General features: G+C 29.1%; 4 protein-coding genes across 4 annotated transcripts; all 4 read left to right on the top strand.

Moving 5' to 3' along the window:
• The first annotated feature begins 1,376 nt into the window (after nt 1-1,376).
• Nucleotides 1,377-3,551, top strand: LOC123265105 (putative ankyrin repeat protein RF_0381). Its single transcript, XM_044728733.1, has one exon. The coding sequence runs from the start codon at nt 1,470-1,472 to the stop codon at nt 3,126-3,128; it is 1,659 nt and encodes a 552-aa protein (XP_044584668.1). The 5' UTR covers nt 1,377-1,469; the 3' UTR covers nt 3,129-3,551.
• On the top strand, nt 3,226-4,479 carry LOC123265379 (ankyrin repeat domain-containing protein 27-like). Its single transcript, XM_044729100.1, has 3 exons — nt 3,226-3,307; nt 3,399-3,670; nt 3,721-4,479. Exons 1-3 carry the CDS (start codon nt 3,226-3,228, stop codon nt 4,477-4,479), a joined length of 1,113 nt encoding a protein of 370 aa, XP_044585035.1.
• A 4,364-nt stretch (nt 4,480-8,843) lies between these two features.
• Nucleotides 8,844-12,138, top strand: LOC123265096 (ankyrin-1-like). The gene has a single exon (XM_044728715.1). The coding sequence runs from the start codon at nt 8,858-8,860 to the stop codon at nt 11,885-11,887; it is 3,030 nt and encodes a 1,009-aa protein (XP_044584650.1). The 5' UTR covers nt 8,844-8,857; the 3' UTR covers nt 11,888-12,138.
• A 730-nt stretch (nt 12,139-12,868) lies between these two features.
• Nucleotides 12,869-15,572, top strand: LOC123265378. The gene is made up of 4 exons (XM_044729099.1): nt 12,869-13,458; nt 13,532-13,599; nt 14,957-15,017; nt 15,361-15,572. Exons 1-4 carry the CDS (start codon nt 13,452-13,454, stop codon nt 15,570-15,572), a joined length of 348 nt encoding a protein of 115 aa, XP_044585034.1. The 5' UTR covers nt 12,869-13,451.
• Nucleotides 15,573-15,619: the final 47 nt, after the last annotated feature.

The raw sequence follows: 15,619 nt of genomic DNA, 5'->3' as shown, positions 1-15,619 counted from the left end.
GACGCCAAATAGCCTGACACAGATGAAAATAACATCCAACAATTTGAGTATCAGGGAAGCATATCTTGAAAGCATTTATAAAAGCTTTTTCAAAATCTACCATCAATCTATTTGGCGAAAAGTTTGGTATACTTTTTCGTAAAACCTTTAAAAAGTTAACATAAATACTGTTACTTTTATTTGGAGCTGACAAATATATCAAAGGCAACGATTTATTATTTTTGTAGCCATGGATCGTATAAAGTTGATGAAATATTGATGGTACACATTTGAATGTGCCATCACTAAACCATTGGTCACAAGAAGTTAAGTAATTCAAATTTTTTGTTGTAGTGAAAACTAAAATTCGATTTTTATTGCCACCGCTGTCATGCAATAAAAATAATTGTCCCGTACTGAAAAAAAATATATGCCGCATATACGGGGGCAAAAAAAAAGTATGTGGCGTATATATTTTATATATGCGACGTATATGTATTTTTGTCAGCATATATGCGCATATATATTTTTTCAGTGTGTCGTTCAGACTGTCGTTCATTTTCACAACTCATCATTTATTCATACTCAAACACACAAGCTGGGTAAGGGAAACTCTAATGGCCCTAATGAAGAAACTATTTTCAAGGATATTCAAGCTGATTTGAAGATAATTAAATGGATGACGAGGAGTATTCTTCACGTTACTCTAATACATCACATTACATTGATGTTAGAAACAATTACTGAAATTAAAAATGCCGAAGATCTTAGAAATTATATAAATTCTCTTGATTTAGATTTCGATACGGAGTGGTTTGCACAACATGAAGTTGAGCAAAGCTGTAATTATAAGAAATTAATTTTAGAATTTAATGATCTTATAGGTGTGCAAACCAGCTATGAATCATTTATATTCAAGCCATTAGTTGATAAAATTGAATTGAAAGGTATAAATGCAAAAGATAGATTTTTGCATGTTTTAAACTTGAAAAATTTTCAAATATTGTGCAGATTTATTAATCAGGAGAATTATAGTGATTATATATTCCAACAAATAAAAAACAATGCAAAACATGCTTTAAATAATAAGTTTGATGAAGAAGAGTTCAAATTTGTTGCATCGTCTTTGGTTTCTTCCTACTTTCTTATCACTATAAAATATTTTAGTCCTCGTTTTATTTGGAGTAAGTATGAGCGTATGATGTCACTAGTGAATCGAATTTTTGTAGTGATTGGACATGTTCTCCAGAGCTATGAATGGCTTGAAGTTTTGAATACACAGTTATGGACAAAACGATGTTTAAACGTCTCAAATCTAGACGATAACATAGTTTTCGTGCAAGAAAAAAAAGAACTATCGACACTGGTACTCAATGATTATAACTCAAAAGTTTTTTATAATTATTTGCTCTACTCCCGATTAATTTTCCAAACTTTTGATGTAAGTGTGGCTGTATTTTTAAATGCTAAAAAACTGTGTTTAAGAAGTGATGAAAGTAACGAGAAAAAAAATTGACAAAATTTTTCTAAGTAATATAAAAGAATTGAAATTAAAACACAGTCGACATTTGTCATGCATTATTAATCAAAATGAAATGTTTCAAGCTATTGAACAAGGTGACATAAAAAAGTTAGAAGATGCAACTATTAAAGGCGCAGATATCAGCGGGATAGATTATCATGGATGGAGTTCTCTACACTACGCGGCTAAAGGAGGTAATTTCGCTATTTTTAAGTATTTAATTTATCGAAAAGTAAAATATAATTTTAGGAATATAAATGGAGAAACTCTGCTACATATTGCAGTAAGGTATGGACAAATTGAAATTGTTGAATGGCTTATTAGAGGTCTAAAAAACCCTGAAATCGAGGATTATTCAAAGACAACTCCGTTATGCCTTGCAATTCGTTGTGGCTACAACGATAGTATCAAATTATTATTGCCATATAACTATCGGTATTCTTATACAGTTTTACTGCACTGTGCAGTGTTGAGTAATCGTAAAGATATTGTTGAGTTTTTAGTGAAAAATAGAAATGAACATGTAGATTATTACCAAAATGAAGAGAAGCAAACCTTACTGTATGTAGCGGCGAGAAGTGGGTACGCAGAACTGACACAGTATCTAATTAGTCTTCAATCTAATGTAAATAGACGTTCGAATTTAGAAACAACACCTTTGTTTGAAGCTGCCTGCTACGGTTATGTGGAAACGGTAAAACTTTTACTTCTAAATAAAGCAGATGTTAATGCTTATAGTATAAGTGGAACTACAGTGCTGCATATAGCTGCTGAAAACGGACATGAAGAAGTCGTTAAAGTTTTGCTTGAAAATGGTGCAGATGTCCATAAGACCGATACAGCTCTTCATCTTGCAGAAAAAAAAGGATCTCTCAATATTGTTAAGCTTTTGGTAAAATACAAGGCTGATGTTAACGCTACAACTATATATTATGACACTCCACTTCATTTTGCAGCCAGCGGTGGCCATTTTAAAATAGAAAAATTCTTGCTAGCAAATAAAGCTGTAGACACCGCTCCAAACGAAACGATGAATGCTCCTGTACACTATGCTGCTAAGAGCGGTAATACTGAATTAATGAGATTGTTACTTCGACACAAAGGACAAATTTTACAAAGAAATCTTAATGATAAGAATCTACTGTATTTGGCAGCATATCATGGTTATCTCGAAGTTGTGAAACTTTTAGTTGAGCGCGGTGCGAATTGTATCGATTCAACAAAATCTAATGGGTATAATCCACTGTATGTGAGTGTAGAGAGGAATCATTTGGAAATTGTAAAATTTTTTATCAGCATAAAAGTAGATATTAATGTAAGAACTGTTGAGTCCTCAACTCCTTTAAGTATTGCTGTTTTTTATGGCTTGTATGAAATTATAAAATTATTGGTTGAAGCTGGTTGTTTTTTAAACGTTAAAAATACATATGGTGTAACACCTCTAAATCTAGCTCTATTAACAAATCATCAAAAGATAGTAGAGTATCTACTAACTAAACATGTCGATGTTATGGTACCACTAACAAACATGCAACTTCCAATTCATTTAGCAGTAGAAAATAATCAATTCAACGTAGTAGCCACACTAATAAACAAAAAAAAAATCTTTGATTCACCATCAGAATGATTGTAACAGAACGCCTCTGTATCTCGCGTGTCAATGGAACTATTCTGAATTGGTACAACTTTTAATAAACAATGGTGGAGAAATAATTTACTATAATATGCATTGTGTGGATCCAGCTCTCATATCTGGAAGCAAAGATGTTGTAGAGATATTGTTAAAGGCCGGGGTCGATGTTCACGGTTTCCTACCTCATAGAATACCATTTATTCATCGAGCTGTCCAATTCGAACAAATAGATGTTGTTAAACTGTTAATTGCTAAAAAAAGTAGATGTCAATGCTGTTTCGGGTGCTAAAGAAACAACACTTATGGTCGCTGCATATTACAACTTTACGGAAATAGCAGATTTTTTATTGAAAAATAAAGCTAATCCAGGCTTGAAAAATGAAAATAATTACACGGATCTAGACATTGCAATTATGGTGAACAATTACGAAGCATTCTACTTACTAGTTGAATCATTCAAAGTAGAAGTTACTAATCAAACAAGTTATAAATTTAGACCCTTACATGTTGCAGCTTTTCATGGTAGAGATAAAATGGTCAGATTCTTAACTGAAAAGGGATTTGATATTAACGGTCGTTATTTAAGGGGTTATTTACCCCCTTAAATGAATTTACTTTACATACGGCCGCCAGTAGTAACAATAGATTAACAGTTAAAACTTCATTGAAGCATGGTGCATATTATGATTCCAAATGCTTAGTTGATAAAAAACCAATATATATGGCAGAAGATGAATTAACATTGTTTTCACTTGAAGTAGTAGATAGTTTGTTTACTTGTGTTAAAGAAGGTGATTACATTGGGTGTTTGGATTGTTTGAGACGAAATGCTGTTGTAAATGCTAAAAGTTCTTCTTCTTTAACACCATTGCATTACACATGCCAGAATGGTTTTTCTGATATTGTTAAACTTTTACTAGACTTCAATGCTGACATAAACATAGCAGCCGACTTTGGTACACCTCTTGTATATGCTGTTATATATAAGCATTACGACGTTGTTAAAATTTTACTTAAGTATGGTGCAGTTTATAATGTGACAACTAAATTTGGCGGCAACTCTTTAGCACGTTTATCAACGAATTCGGATATTATTCATCTTTTAGAACTTATTGACAAAATATTCGATGCAATTAAAAAATGTGACCCAAGCATAGTTGATGAGATAAAAAAAATTAAATATCTTGATATTTTGCAGTGTATACTGAGTACTCGCAATAACAACAATAAAGAATTATATCTTGAAGCACAAAACAGTAAATTTCCAAAGGATAAATTTGCCGAAATTTATGCACATGAAGCTTATTTATCTGCCGAAAAATACACATGGAATAAAATATTATAATGCGCAGAATTTTAATGAAAATTACAATAATCGTACGAATTTTTAAAATTGTATAAAATGAATGATGGATTTTTTTTTGGATTTCACAATGACTTGTGAATTTTTTACGGTTATTTACATGACAATGTATTATTAGTTGACAAACAATTCCATAATAACGATAAGAGAAGATTAAAGCTAAGTAATGGAAATTTAAGCAATTTTGTAAATAATGTTGTAAGTTCATAAAAAATTAAATCTGTAAATAAATTTGAAAGTTATAAAATTTCAAACAAATACTCAATGTTATTTTTCGACCATGTAATTTAAGTGAGTAAATAAATTTTATAATTAAAGAAATAATTTTCATATGTAATTTTAGAGTCATAAACAGATTTTATTATTACACCCAATATTATGGAATACGGTGAAAGTTTTCAATCAAAAAGTAATTTTTGAACAAAATAATATTCTTACATGATAAATTCTATTCTGTAATTATATATCTCATTTAATTATAGATAAATCATGATATCAATAAATATTTAAACTAAATATAAATATACTTTTAATATTTGTGACATTATTTTTATTTTTATCATTCATTCCGTAAAGCTACGTTTGATTTATTAGCCAAGTGTTTGACAACTTATCATACTAATATATCTTCCATTAATGATCAAATGCAGTTAAATTTTTAATTGATTGGCACACTAAGCAAACAACCAAGGATTGAACCAACACATATACTGCGTGAGTTTATTAATAGACTATTATTTTCATTTTTATAATAATAATTCAATAAAAAGATATCAATTATCATTAAAATGTAATTGCCTAATTTTTACTTCAAACTCCGTCAGTCATATTATTGTTTGTTTCTAAAAAGTAAACAACATATGAAAAAAAAAAATGACATTTGTTGGAAAACGTAATCAGTATTTGATGAAGAGTATTCAAAATAAAAAAAAAATCCAATAATTTTGCATTTAGTGAATAACTTAGTAATTTTTGAAGTATGACTCACTGATTCTTGAATGTCAGTCAACACAAGCATATGGTTTGTGTCCATGTGATCTGAAGTTAGTAGCGATTGAAAACTTGTGGTTTTTATTTTTGTTACAAAATTCAACTATAAAAATACACTTCAAACACGCGCATGTATAAATTCCTCAAATTTAATATAAAATTTTTCGGAATGTCTATTTTTTTATTTTTCATGTTGAAAATTTTTTTTTTGAATAATTAGATATCAGCTTACTTCAGTTTCGTTCACTAGTTATCGAACAGTATCGTAGGAGAATAGTGCATGTAAGTAATAAATGAAATAGAAGGTCTTTGTCTTAGCTTGTGTGTAGATAAATTTCGTACTGTGGAAATCAGATAAAAATAATTTTTATTTATTAATTTTTCAGTTAGCAATTTATTTAAAATTTATTTTTAATAATTTAACGTTGTATCAAACTATAACAATTTCATTAAATTATTATTTATTGATTGCAAATTTTGACTGTAATGAAACCAGTCTTTATTTGCAAAAAATAATTGAAATTGGAGTTGAGTGATTGGAACGTGCTACGTGTGTATTTTTCGGAAATTTAGTGTTGTTAATTAATAGGTACATAAAATATATTTTTAATTATTATATTTTGTTATTAATTACTAATAAGCGTAATTTATAGGAATTAACGGTTATTGTGCTTTTTTCCATCATCATCCATTCAATAATAAAGTATGGAATAAGACGTCCTTGAACATTTTTAGTAAGTACTTGATCTTTTAACTTAAGCTGCTTAGGTAATAGAATAAAAATCAAACCAATGTGATTTAAGCTTAAAATATTTAAGAAATTATTCAACCTCATATTATTAAGCATTACATAAAATTCCGGAACTTATATTGGATTTATTTAATTATATATTTTTTTCCAGCATGAGAACGTGATCTAAAAATTGAATTTCATAAAACGATTAGTGACAATATCAACATGTCGCACTTCCGAAACCAAGATAACTTTACGGACAAATCAGGATCGCTTAATGTTGATAGTACAGAAGAATCGGTTCTTGATGAATATCGAGAAAATGGCAAAAATTATAAAGCTGCTATGTTGTCTGAAATTATATCTGTCGCTACTAAGAATATTATTAGTAGCAGTAAGATAGATGATTTCAAAAAATATCTTCAGTATATTATTGGTATTCTTAATTATGAAAAAGAAGAAAACCCAAAAAAATTCAGCGAAATCGTCCAGGACGTAATAAAAAATAGTAACTTTATTATTTTGGCCTGTAAGTACAATAGAAGTGATATTTTAACATATATTATGGATGAGAAGAACCTAACTTACTCTAGCTGTTGTCAACCTGGTGATGAAGATAACGAAAATCATAATGCTTTTTACTATGCTATTCGTGATGATAAGAAAGATTTTATTGAGGTGCTACTTGATGAATGGCCAGGGTATATTAATTCTGAAGAGATGTATCGAGCTTTTGCAGACGCGTATGCTGAAGCGAACCTAAAAAGGTTAGCTTTATCATACGAATTACTTACATTTATCACAGAACGGTTGATAGATCATCACTTTTATTCGAATGATGATGATGAGGAAGATAAAAAGATTATAATTTCTCTTCCAGACATAAAAGAACGTGGTAAATTGCTTATTGAAAATATTCGTAGGTTCATAGATGAATATTCAAATTCTGATGACCTTAATAGTATATTATTGCTGCGCTCAAAATTTATCGCTTTTAATATCAATATTTTAAAACAACAAATGAAGGCAACGTACTCGAAAATTTTTTGGGAAGAAATTGAATTCTATTTGCTTGTATTTATTAGTTCAAGACAACATAATAAAGTTTACAATATGAATCTTTACAAGTTTTTGATGCCGAAAAGTAAATTACTTCATTATCTTGATCTTTTTGCAAACATTCTTGAGAATGAAATGAAGAACATTTACGACCAAAACCTTGATATTTTGAAGAACTATCCTCGTGAAAGTCGAGTCAAAATGATGCCTAAAATTCTTAAATCTAATTCTAAAATTAGAGAATTCTATGAGGATTATCAACGTGTAAAAGACGTTAATGCTTTATACCTAATAAGCCATTCAGTGGATATATTATTAGAGTATTTTTCGGATTTGAACGTTTCTTCAGATTCAAAACATGGACAGATAGCAATAAAGAGGACCTTGCAAGTAATCACCGAAATGATGAAGAATAATTGGGAATCACCGAACATGACGAGATCTCTGAGTTTACTACTTCTGACGTCATTGTCTTTACGTACACGACAGATTGTCGTTAATTTTCACAACTCATCATTTATTCATACTCAAACACGCAAGCTGGGTAAAGGAAACTCTAATGGCCCTAATGAAGAAACTATTTTCGAGGACATTCAAGCTGATTTGAAGATAATTAAATGGATGACGAAGAGTATTCTTCATGTTACTCTAATACATTACATTACAGTTATGTTAGAAACAATTGTTAAAATGAAAACTGCCGAAGATCTTAGAAATTATATAAATTTTCTTGATTTAGATTTCGTTACAAAGTGGTTTGCAGAATACGAAGTCGATCAAACGTGGAATTATGATATACTATCTTCAGAGTTTAATAATCTTATAACTCCCACATCATCTTATTTAGAATCATTTGTATCAGAGGTTTTGTTTGATAAAATTGAAACTGTTGGAATAAATGCAAAAGATCGATTTAAACATGTTGATAACTTGAAAAATTTTAAAACCATGTGCAGTTCTGTAAATAAAGCGAATTTTAATTCTTACGTGTTTCAAAAAATAAAAACAGAAGCAAATTTTGCATTGGAAAAGAAATTGAATGAAAAAGAATTGAAAATTAGTTCGAATTCAATTTCTTACTATTTACTTAGCAACGTGTTTGGTGTTATTCCTCGTCTTATTTGGAGTGTGAAGGAGCGTATAATGTCACTATCGAATCGAATTTTTGTAGTGATTGGGCATGGACTCCAGAGCTATGAATGGCTTGAAATTTTGAGTACACAGCTATGGACAAAAAAATATTTAAACATCTCAAATCTAGACGATAACATGAATTTTGTGCAAGAAAAAAAAGAACTATCGACACAGGTACTTAATGATTATAACTCAAAAATCGAAATTTTAAAAAATATCTTGACGAATCATAAATATGGTGAAAATTTGGAAACATACGAAAATTTATCGATACTAGTAGTGGTAGAGATGTTAACATTGGAATTAATGTCTATTATGGATGCTTCAAAGAACTTAGTCGATAACTACACAATACTCGATAACTCGGAACCCATATTAGTCGGAAAATATTTATATAATTATTTGGTCCATTCTCAATCAATTTTTCAAACTGTTGATGTAAGTATGGTTATATTTTTGAATGCTAAAAAACTGTGTTCAAGAAGTGATGAAAGTAACGTGAAAAAAATTGGCAGAATTTTTCAAAATAATATAAAAGAATTGAAATTAAGACACAGTCGACATTTATCATGCATTATTAATCAAAATGAAATGTTTCAAGCTATTGAACAAGGTGACATAAGAAAGTTAGAAGATGCAATTAATAAAGGTGCAGATATCAACGGGACAGATCATCATGGGTGGAGTTCTCTACACTACGCAGCTAAAGGAGGTAATTTAGCTATTTTTCAGCATTTAATACATCTAAGGATAAAAAATAAATTTAGAAATATAAATGGAGAATCTCCGCTACATATTGCAGCTAGACATGGACAAATTGAAATTGTCAAATGGCTTATAAATGATGTAAGAAACCCTGAAGTTGAAGATTTTTCAAAGATCACTCCTTTATTCCTTGCAGTTGGTTATAACAACAAAGAAATCGTCAAATTACTATTGCCATATAATAATAAATCTTCATTTAAAGATTTGATCCAATTTGCGGTGTTGAATAATAGTAAAGATGTTATTGAGTTTTTAGTGGAAAATAGTAACGAAGACGTACATTGTTGTCAAACTTTTGATAAGCAAACCCCACTACATGTAGCGGCAAAAAATGGGTACGCAGAACTGACAGAATATCTAATTAGTCTTCAACCTGATGTAAATTGTCGTTCGGATGGAGAAGTAACACCTTTGTTTGAAGCAGCCCTCTATGGTCATGTGAAAACGGTAAAAATATTACTTTCAAATAAAGCGGATGTCAATATTGGTAATAACAGTGGAACCACAGCGCTGCACGTAGCTGCTCAACATGGACATGAAGAAGTCGTTCAAGTTTTGCTTGAAAATGGTGCAGATGTTCATAAGACCGATACAGATCGACATACAGCTCTTCATTTTGCAGCAAAAAATGGATCTCTTAATATCGTTAAGTTATTGGTAAAATACAAGATTGATGTTAACGTTGAATCTAAGAGCTTTGAAACTCCCCTTCTTCTTGCAGCTTTCAATGGTCATTCTGAGGTAGTTCAACTTTTGCTGGCAAATAAAGCTTTAGACACGCCGCAAAGAAATTCTGAGAATTCAGTCGTGCACTTTGCTGCTAGAAGCGGTAATATTGAACTAATAAGATTTTTACTTCGACAAAAAAAACAACTACATAAAAAAAATGCAAATAATCATAATCCACTATATTTAGCGGCATCACATGGTCATCTCGAAGTTGTTAAATTTCTGGTTGAGCGCGGTGCTAGTTGTCTCAATTCAACTACTGATAACGGCTATAATCCACTGCACGCGTGTATACGTAACAATCATCCGGAAGTCGTTAAATTTTTCATCAGTCAAAAAGTAGAACTTGATTTAAGGGTGGGAGAATCCTCAACTCCCATAAGTATTGCTGCTCATTATGGCTTTTATGAAATTGTAAAATTATTGGTTGAAGCTGGTTGTAATTTTAACGTTAAAAATGCAGCTGGTGTGACACCTCTGCATCAAGCCCTAATGAAAAATCATCTGAAGATAGCAGAATATCTATTAACTCAACATGTTGATGTTATGGCAGCAACATCTGAGAAGAAGCTACCAATTCATGTAGCACTAGAAGGTAATCTATTTAGCGTAGTCGTCACTCTATTAAACAAAAACAAACATTCGGTTAATTATCAGGACCATTTTAATGAAACCCCTTTGTATATGGCGTGTAAATGGAACCATCCTGAATTGGTACAACTTTTAATAAACAACGGAGGAAAAATAATTTATGGTAATAAGCATTGTATGGATCCAGCTGTTAGTTCTGGAAGCAAAGACGTTATAGATGTATTATTTAAGATCGGGGTCTATGTTCACGGTGTACTACCTGGTGGAGTACCATTTCTTCATCGAGCTGTCGAATTTGAACAAATTGATATTGTTAAAATGCTAGTTGCTAAAAAAGTAGATGTTAATGCTTTTTCAGCTGTTAAAGAAACAGCACTTATGATCGCTGCATATTATAACTTTACCGACATAGTTGATTTTTTGTGGAAAAACAAAGCTAATCCACGCTTAAAGAATGAAAGTAATCTCTCCGCTTTAGACGTTTCAATTATGAGAAATAGTCTTAATACATTCTACTTATTATTTGAATTATTTAAAGTGGAAGTTACCGATCAAACAAATTCTGAATTCAAACCCTTACATGTTGCAGCTTTTTACGGTAGAGCTGAAATTGTCAGATTTTTAATTAAAAATAAATTTGATGTTAATGATCTTAATTTAAATGGATTGACACCTTTACATACGGCTGCTAGAAGTAACAATGCATTTATAGTTGAAATTTTGTTGGAGCATGGTGCACATTATGATTCTGAAAACTCCGAGAATAAAAAACCAATAAATTTAACACAAGATGAATTAACATTCTTTACACTTGAAATAATAGATAGTTTGTTTACTTGTGTTAAAGAAGGTGATTACATTGGGTGTTTGGATTGTTTGAGACGAAATGCTGTTGTAAATGCCAAAAGTTCTACTTCTATAACACCATTGCATTACGCATGCCAGAATGGTTTTTCTGATATTGTTAGACTTTTACTAGAGTTCAATGCTGACATAGACATAACAGCTAACTATGGTACACCTCTTGTATATGCTGTTCTATTCGATCATTATGAGGTTGTTAAAACTTTACTAAAGTACGGTGCGGTTTATAATGTGACAACTGAATTTGGCGGCAACTCTTTAGCGCGTTTGTCAGAAAATTTGGATATTATTTATCTTTTAGAACTTATTGACAAAGTATTTGATGCCGTTAAAGAATGTGACACAAGCATAGTTGATGAGATAAAAAAAATTAAAGATCTTGATATTTTGCAGTGTATACTGAGTACTCGTAATAAAAACAATAAACAATTATATCTTGAAGCACAAACTAGTAAATTTCCAGAGTACAAATTGGCTGAAATTTATGGATGGGAAGCTTATTTATTAATTGAAAAATACAATTAAAAAAAAATATCATTGTGCCAAGAATATTAATAAAAATTACAATAATTTTGCGAAGTTTTAGAATTGTATAAAATAAATGATGGAATTTTTTCTCGATTTTACGATGACTTGTTAATTTTATACTATTATTTACACAAAAATGTATTGACAAAAAATTTCACAATAACGATAAGAAGATAATTAAAGCTTAATAATGGAAATTTAAGCGATTTTGTAATCATATTATAGGTTTATAGAAAACTAATTCTATAAATAAATTTGAAAGGTACAAAATTTCAAACAAAAATACTCAGTGTTATTTTTTCGATCATGTAATTTAAGTGAATAAATAAATTTTATAATTGAAGAAAAACAATTTTTTATGTAATTTTAGATTCACAAAAAGATTTTAATTTTACGCCCAATTAATAGTATAGAAAACACTGAAATATTTTAATTAAAAAATAATTTTTGAATAAAATAATATTCTTACATGATAAATTCTTTTCTTCAAATATACTTAAATTTCGTTTAATTATTTATTTCATCAATCATAACATCAAGTATTTAACCTAAGAATGAACATATTACCAATAAGTATGGATTATAAATTATAAATAATTTATTTTTACTTAAAATTTTTCTTTGATATATAAACAAAAATTTAACTATTATGTCAATAAAAATTTGGATTAGTATTTTTATAATCTGAGATAAGAAGAAGAAACAATGTATTACCTGTTAAATGGTAAAAATACATTTTTATATATTTTAGAATTATTTAGATGAAGAAAATTATCGTGAATCAACAGAACAGGTAGATAACCACATGCTGTTTTAAACAATCTTACCTGTATAAACTGAAAACTGATTTCAGCATTTTTTGTCAGATAAACTTAGCAATATTTTAATAGTTTTTAATGAGTCTTTATTGATACTTTCCATGATCTTAATTTTCATTTAAGAGTTAAACGTTGGAAAAATATTTGCGAGCATCAATGGTGAGTCAAATATCTATCGATAAAATTAAAAATGACAAAATATAATTTGTGATTAGTTTTTAATATTATTTTTATTTTTATCATTTATTTCCTAAAGCTACGTTTGATTTATTTGTCAAGTGTTGTTATATCATATCATATCAACATCAGTTGAATATACTTCTGTTAATGATCAAACGCAGTTGAATTATCAATTGATTGGCACACTTAACAAATAAACAACCAGGAAACTACTAACAAATATAATGCATGAGTTATTAAAGACTATTATTATTATTATTATTGTTATTATAATTCAATAGATAGAAACTAATTTTTGTGTTCAACAAAGGCACGCGCACTCAGCCTTTTATAGTACAGAACTCCGACAATTTGATTAATGATGTTTACAATAAATAGTCATCACTATCATCATAAAAATATGTTTGAAAAATATCGAATTGTGCATACAAGTGTTCAAACAGTCAATTCTAAGCTTCATGATAGGGTTTATAATCGACAAAAGTCCAATAAAAACCATCAGATTATCAGAGCGTTTTGAACTGTACTCTAAAAAAATTAATTGGAGAAACTAGAGCATCAATATGGCTGGTAAGCATAATTTTACTTCTTCAAACTTCAAAAATAATTAAGACTAAATTATAAAAAAAAAATTCTTTTTTAGGATTGTCAATCCAAATAATTGCCGGGTTTCTTCTTTTTGGCACAGCTTTTGGAGTGCGGTTCCAAGAGGTAATTTTTTGATGATACTGAAATTAGCAGACATATAATAATTCTTGAAATTTTTACAACGAATCAGTTATTATAAAAAAATATTTTTCAAAATTTATACTTATAATTTTTTTTTTAATTTTTACATGTGAAATTTTTTCATTATGATTTAATTATAAAAAATTTTTTAATTGCTATAATACTGACTTGAACATACATTTAACATATTTTAGATTTTTATAACAATTTAATTATAAAGAAAAAAATTTTAACATCTAAAAATTTTAAGTGCGAATTTTTAAAACTATTTTTTTTATAACAATTAATTTATTACAAAAATTCAAAGAATTATCAGATGTTTTCTCATTTCAATATCATAATTTTAATATATTTTATATGGTACTGAAATTAGCAGACATTTAAAAATTTTTGGGACAAATCAATGATTTAAAAAAAAAAATATTTTAAGGGGGATGGCCACTGTGAAATTTCAAAAAAAAAAAAATTTTTTTTTATTTTATTAAATCCAAGTTTATAGATTCAAAATTATGTATCTAGAGTTTGGTATCAAAATTCCGAATACTTTCCGAGTTATAGTCATTTTTGTGACAATTCGTCAAATGACTTTACACGCGCGGCACTCCGATGAAAACGCGTTTTTCTCGAAACTACTTTTTTTGAACTGATGAGAACTGTAATTTGCATAAATATGAACCGATTTGCAACTTTTTTTTTCCCTGTATTCGTCTATTCAGTAGCTATAGTTGCACGTAGGGGATTTTGGAAATTTTGATTTTTAAGATTTTTTAGGGCTGTTTGAATCCAAAAAAATGAGGAAAAAAAACGAAAAAATTTGTAATATGTCGCCATTTTCTTTTCAATCAAAATTTTCAAAATCCCCTACGTGCAACGATAATCATATGCATGCAGATTACAACGCTCTTTCGTTTTTTTGTTTTAGATAATCCGTTTTTTAGTTAGAGGAGGGGGAAATTTTTTTGGTGCTTCACAAAAATGCTAATAGCTTTGTAACAACATGATATTTTTTGATAAAAATTTAGGGGAATAATCTTTAATGTATACTTTATAAAACAAAAAAAACCCGATCCCCAAATTCCTTTATTATCCCAGTCAAAAAAATTCCCGAAAATCACCTATTTCTTCGATCGTCACAGTGGCCATCCCCCTTAAAAAATTTCTACATGTTGAATATTTTTGCCAAATTTTTTTCATGATGATTTAATTGTTATAAAAATCTAATAAATTTTTGAAGTCTGCTAAATTCAGTATCATAATTTTTTTAACTACAATTTCGTAATGTAGGTTGATTTTATTAAAGTGATAATTAATCAGTATAATTATTTATATTATGTAACAGATCCATCATGAGATGTCACCTGAAGAAAGACTTGGAGTATTTGGTACAGCAGGAACGGAAGGTGAGTAAATAAACAAATTTTGAGCAAACGTCTAAAAATAAGTACACTGATGAAAAAATTAACTTGATTCAAGAGAAAAATTTTTGAACCAATAAAATCATTTTGAATCAAGATGAAAAATTTTTTAACTAAGTAAAATTTACTTAAACTAAAAATTATTTCTCAGCTCAAAAATTTTTCTACTTAAAAACGATGAAGCTCTTTGAATTGATTTTCTTGGTTCAAAATTTTTTCTTTTGAGTCAAGTTAATTTTTCTTCCAGTATATAAAATCCAAAATTTTTAATTTGACTGATATTCATTGATTTAATTAATTGCTATTAATTACAACAATGAAATTGTAGTGCCACTTTATGAAGTAGTGGAGATCCAGTCGCCAAAACTTCAAAAGAGATCTGTTGAAGCGGGTCATCACATCAAAATTCGAGCTTTTGGTGATGAAATTGAATACTACTTGACTCCTTTGAATGACGTGTTCGCGACAGAAAACACTCCGAATCGCGGATATAATGTCGCGGATATAATGACTTCGGATATAGTGACGCAGAACCCTTAATTAAGATTAAAAATAAATTTTGTGAAGCATCAACAAATTTTGAGAAT

This window comes from Cotesia glomerata, linkage group LG5, assembly GCF_020080835.1.
Source record: "Cotesia glomerata isolate CgM1 linkage group LG5, MPM_Cglom_v2.3, whole genome shotgun sequence".
NCBI classification, from domain to species: Eukaryota; Metazoa; Arthropoda; class Insecta; order Hymenoptera; family Braconidae; genus Cotesia; species Cotesia glomerata.
Note: the sequence above shows the minus strand (reverse complement) of the source record. Positions and strands in the feature narration are given on the sequence as shown.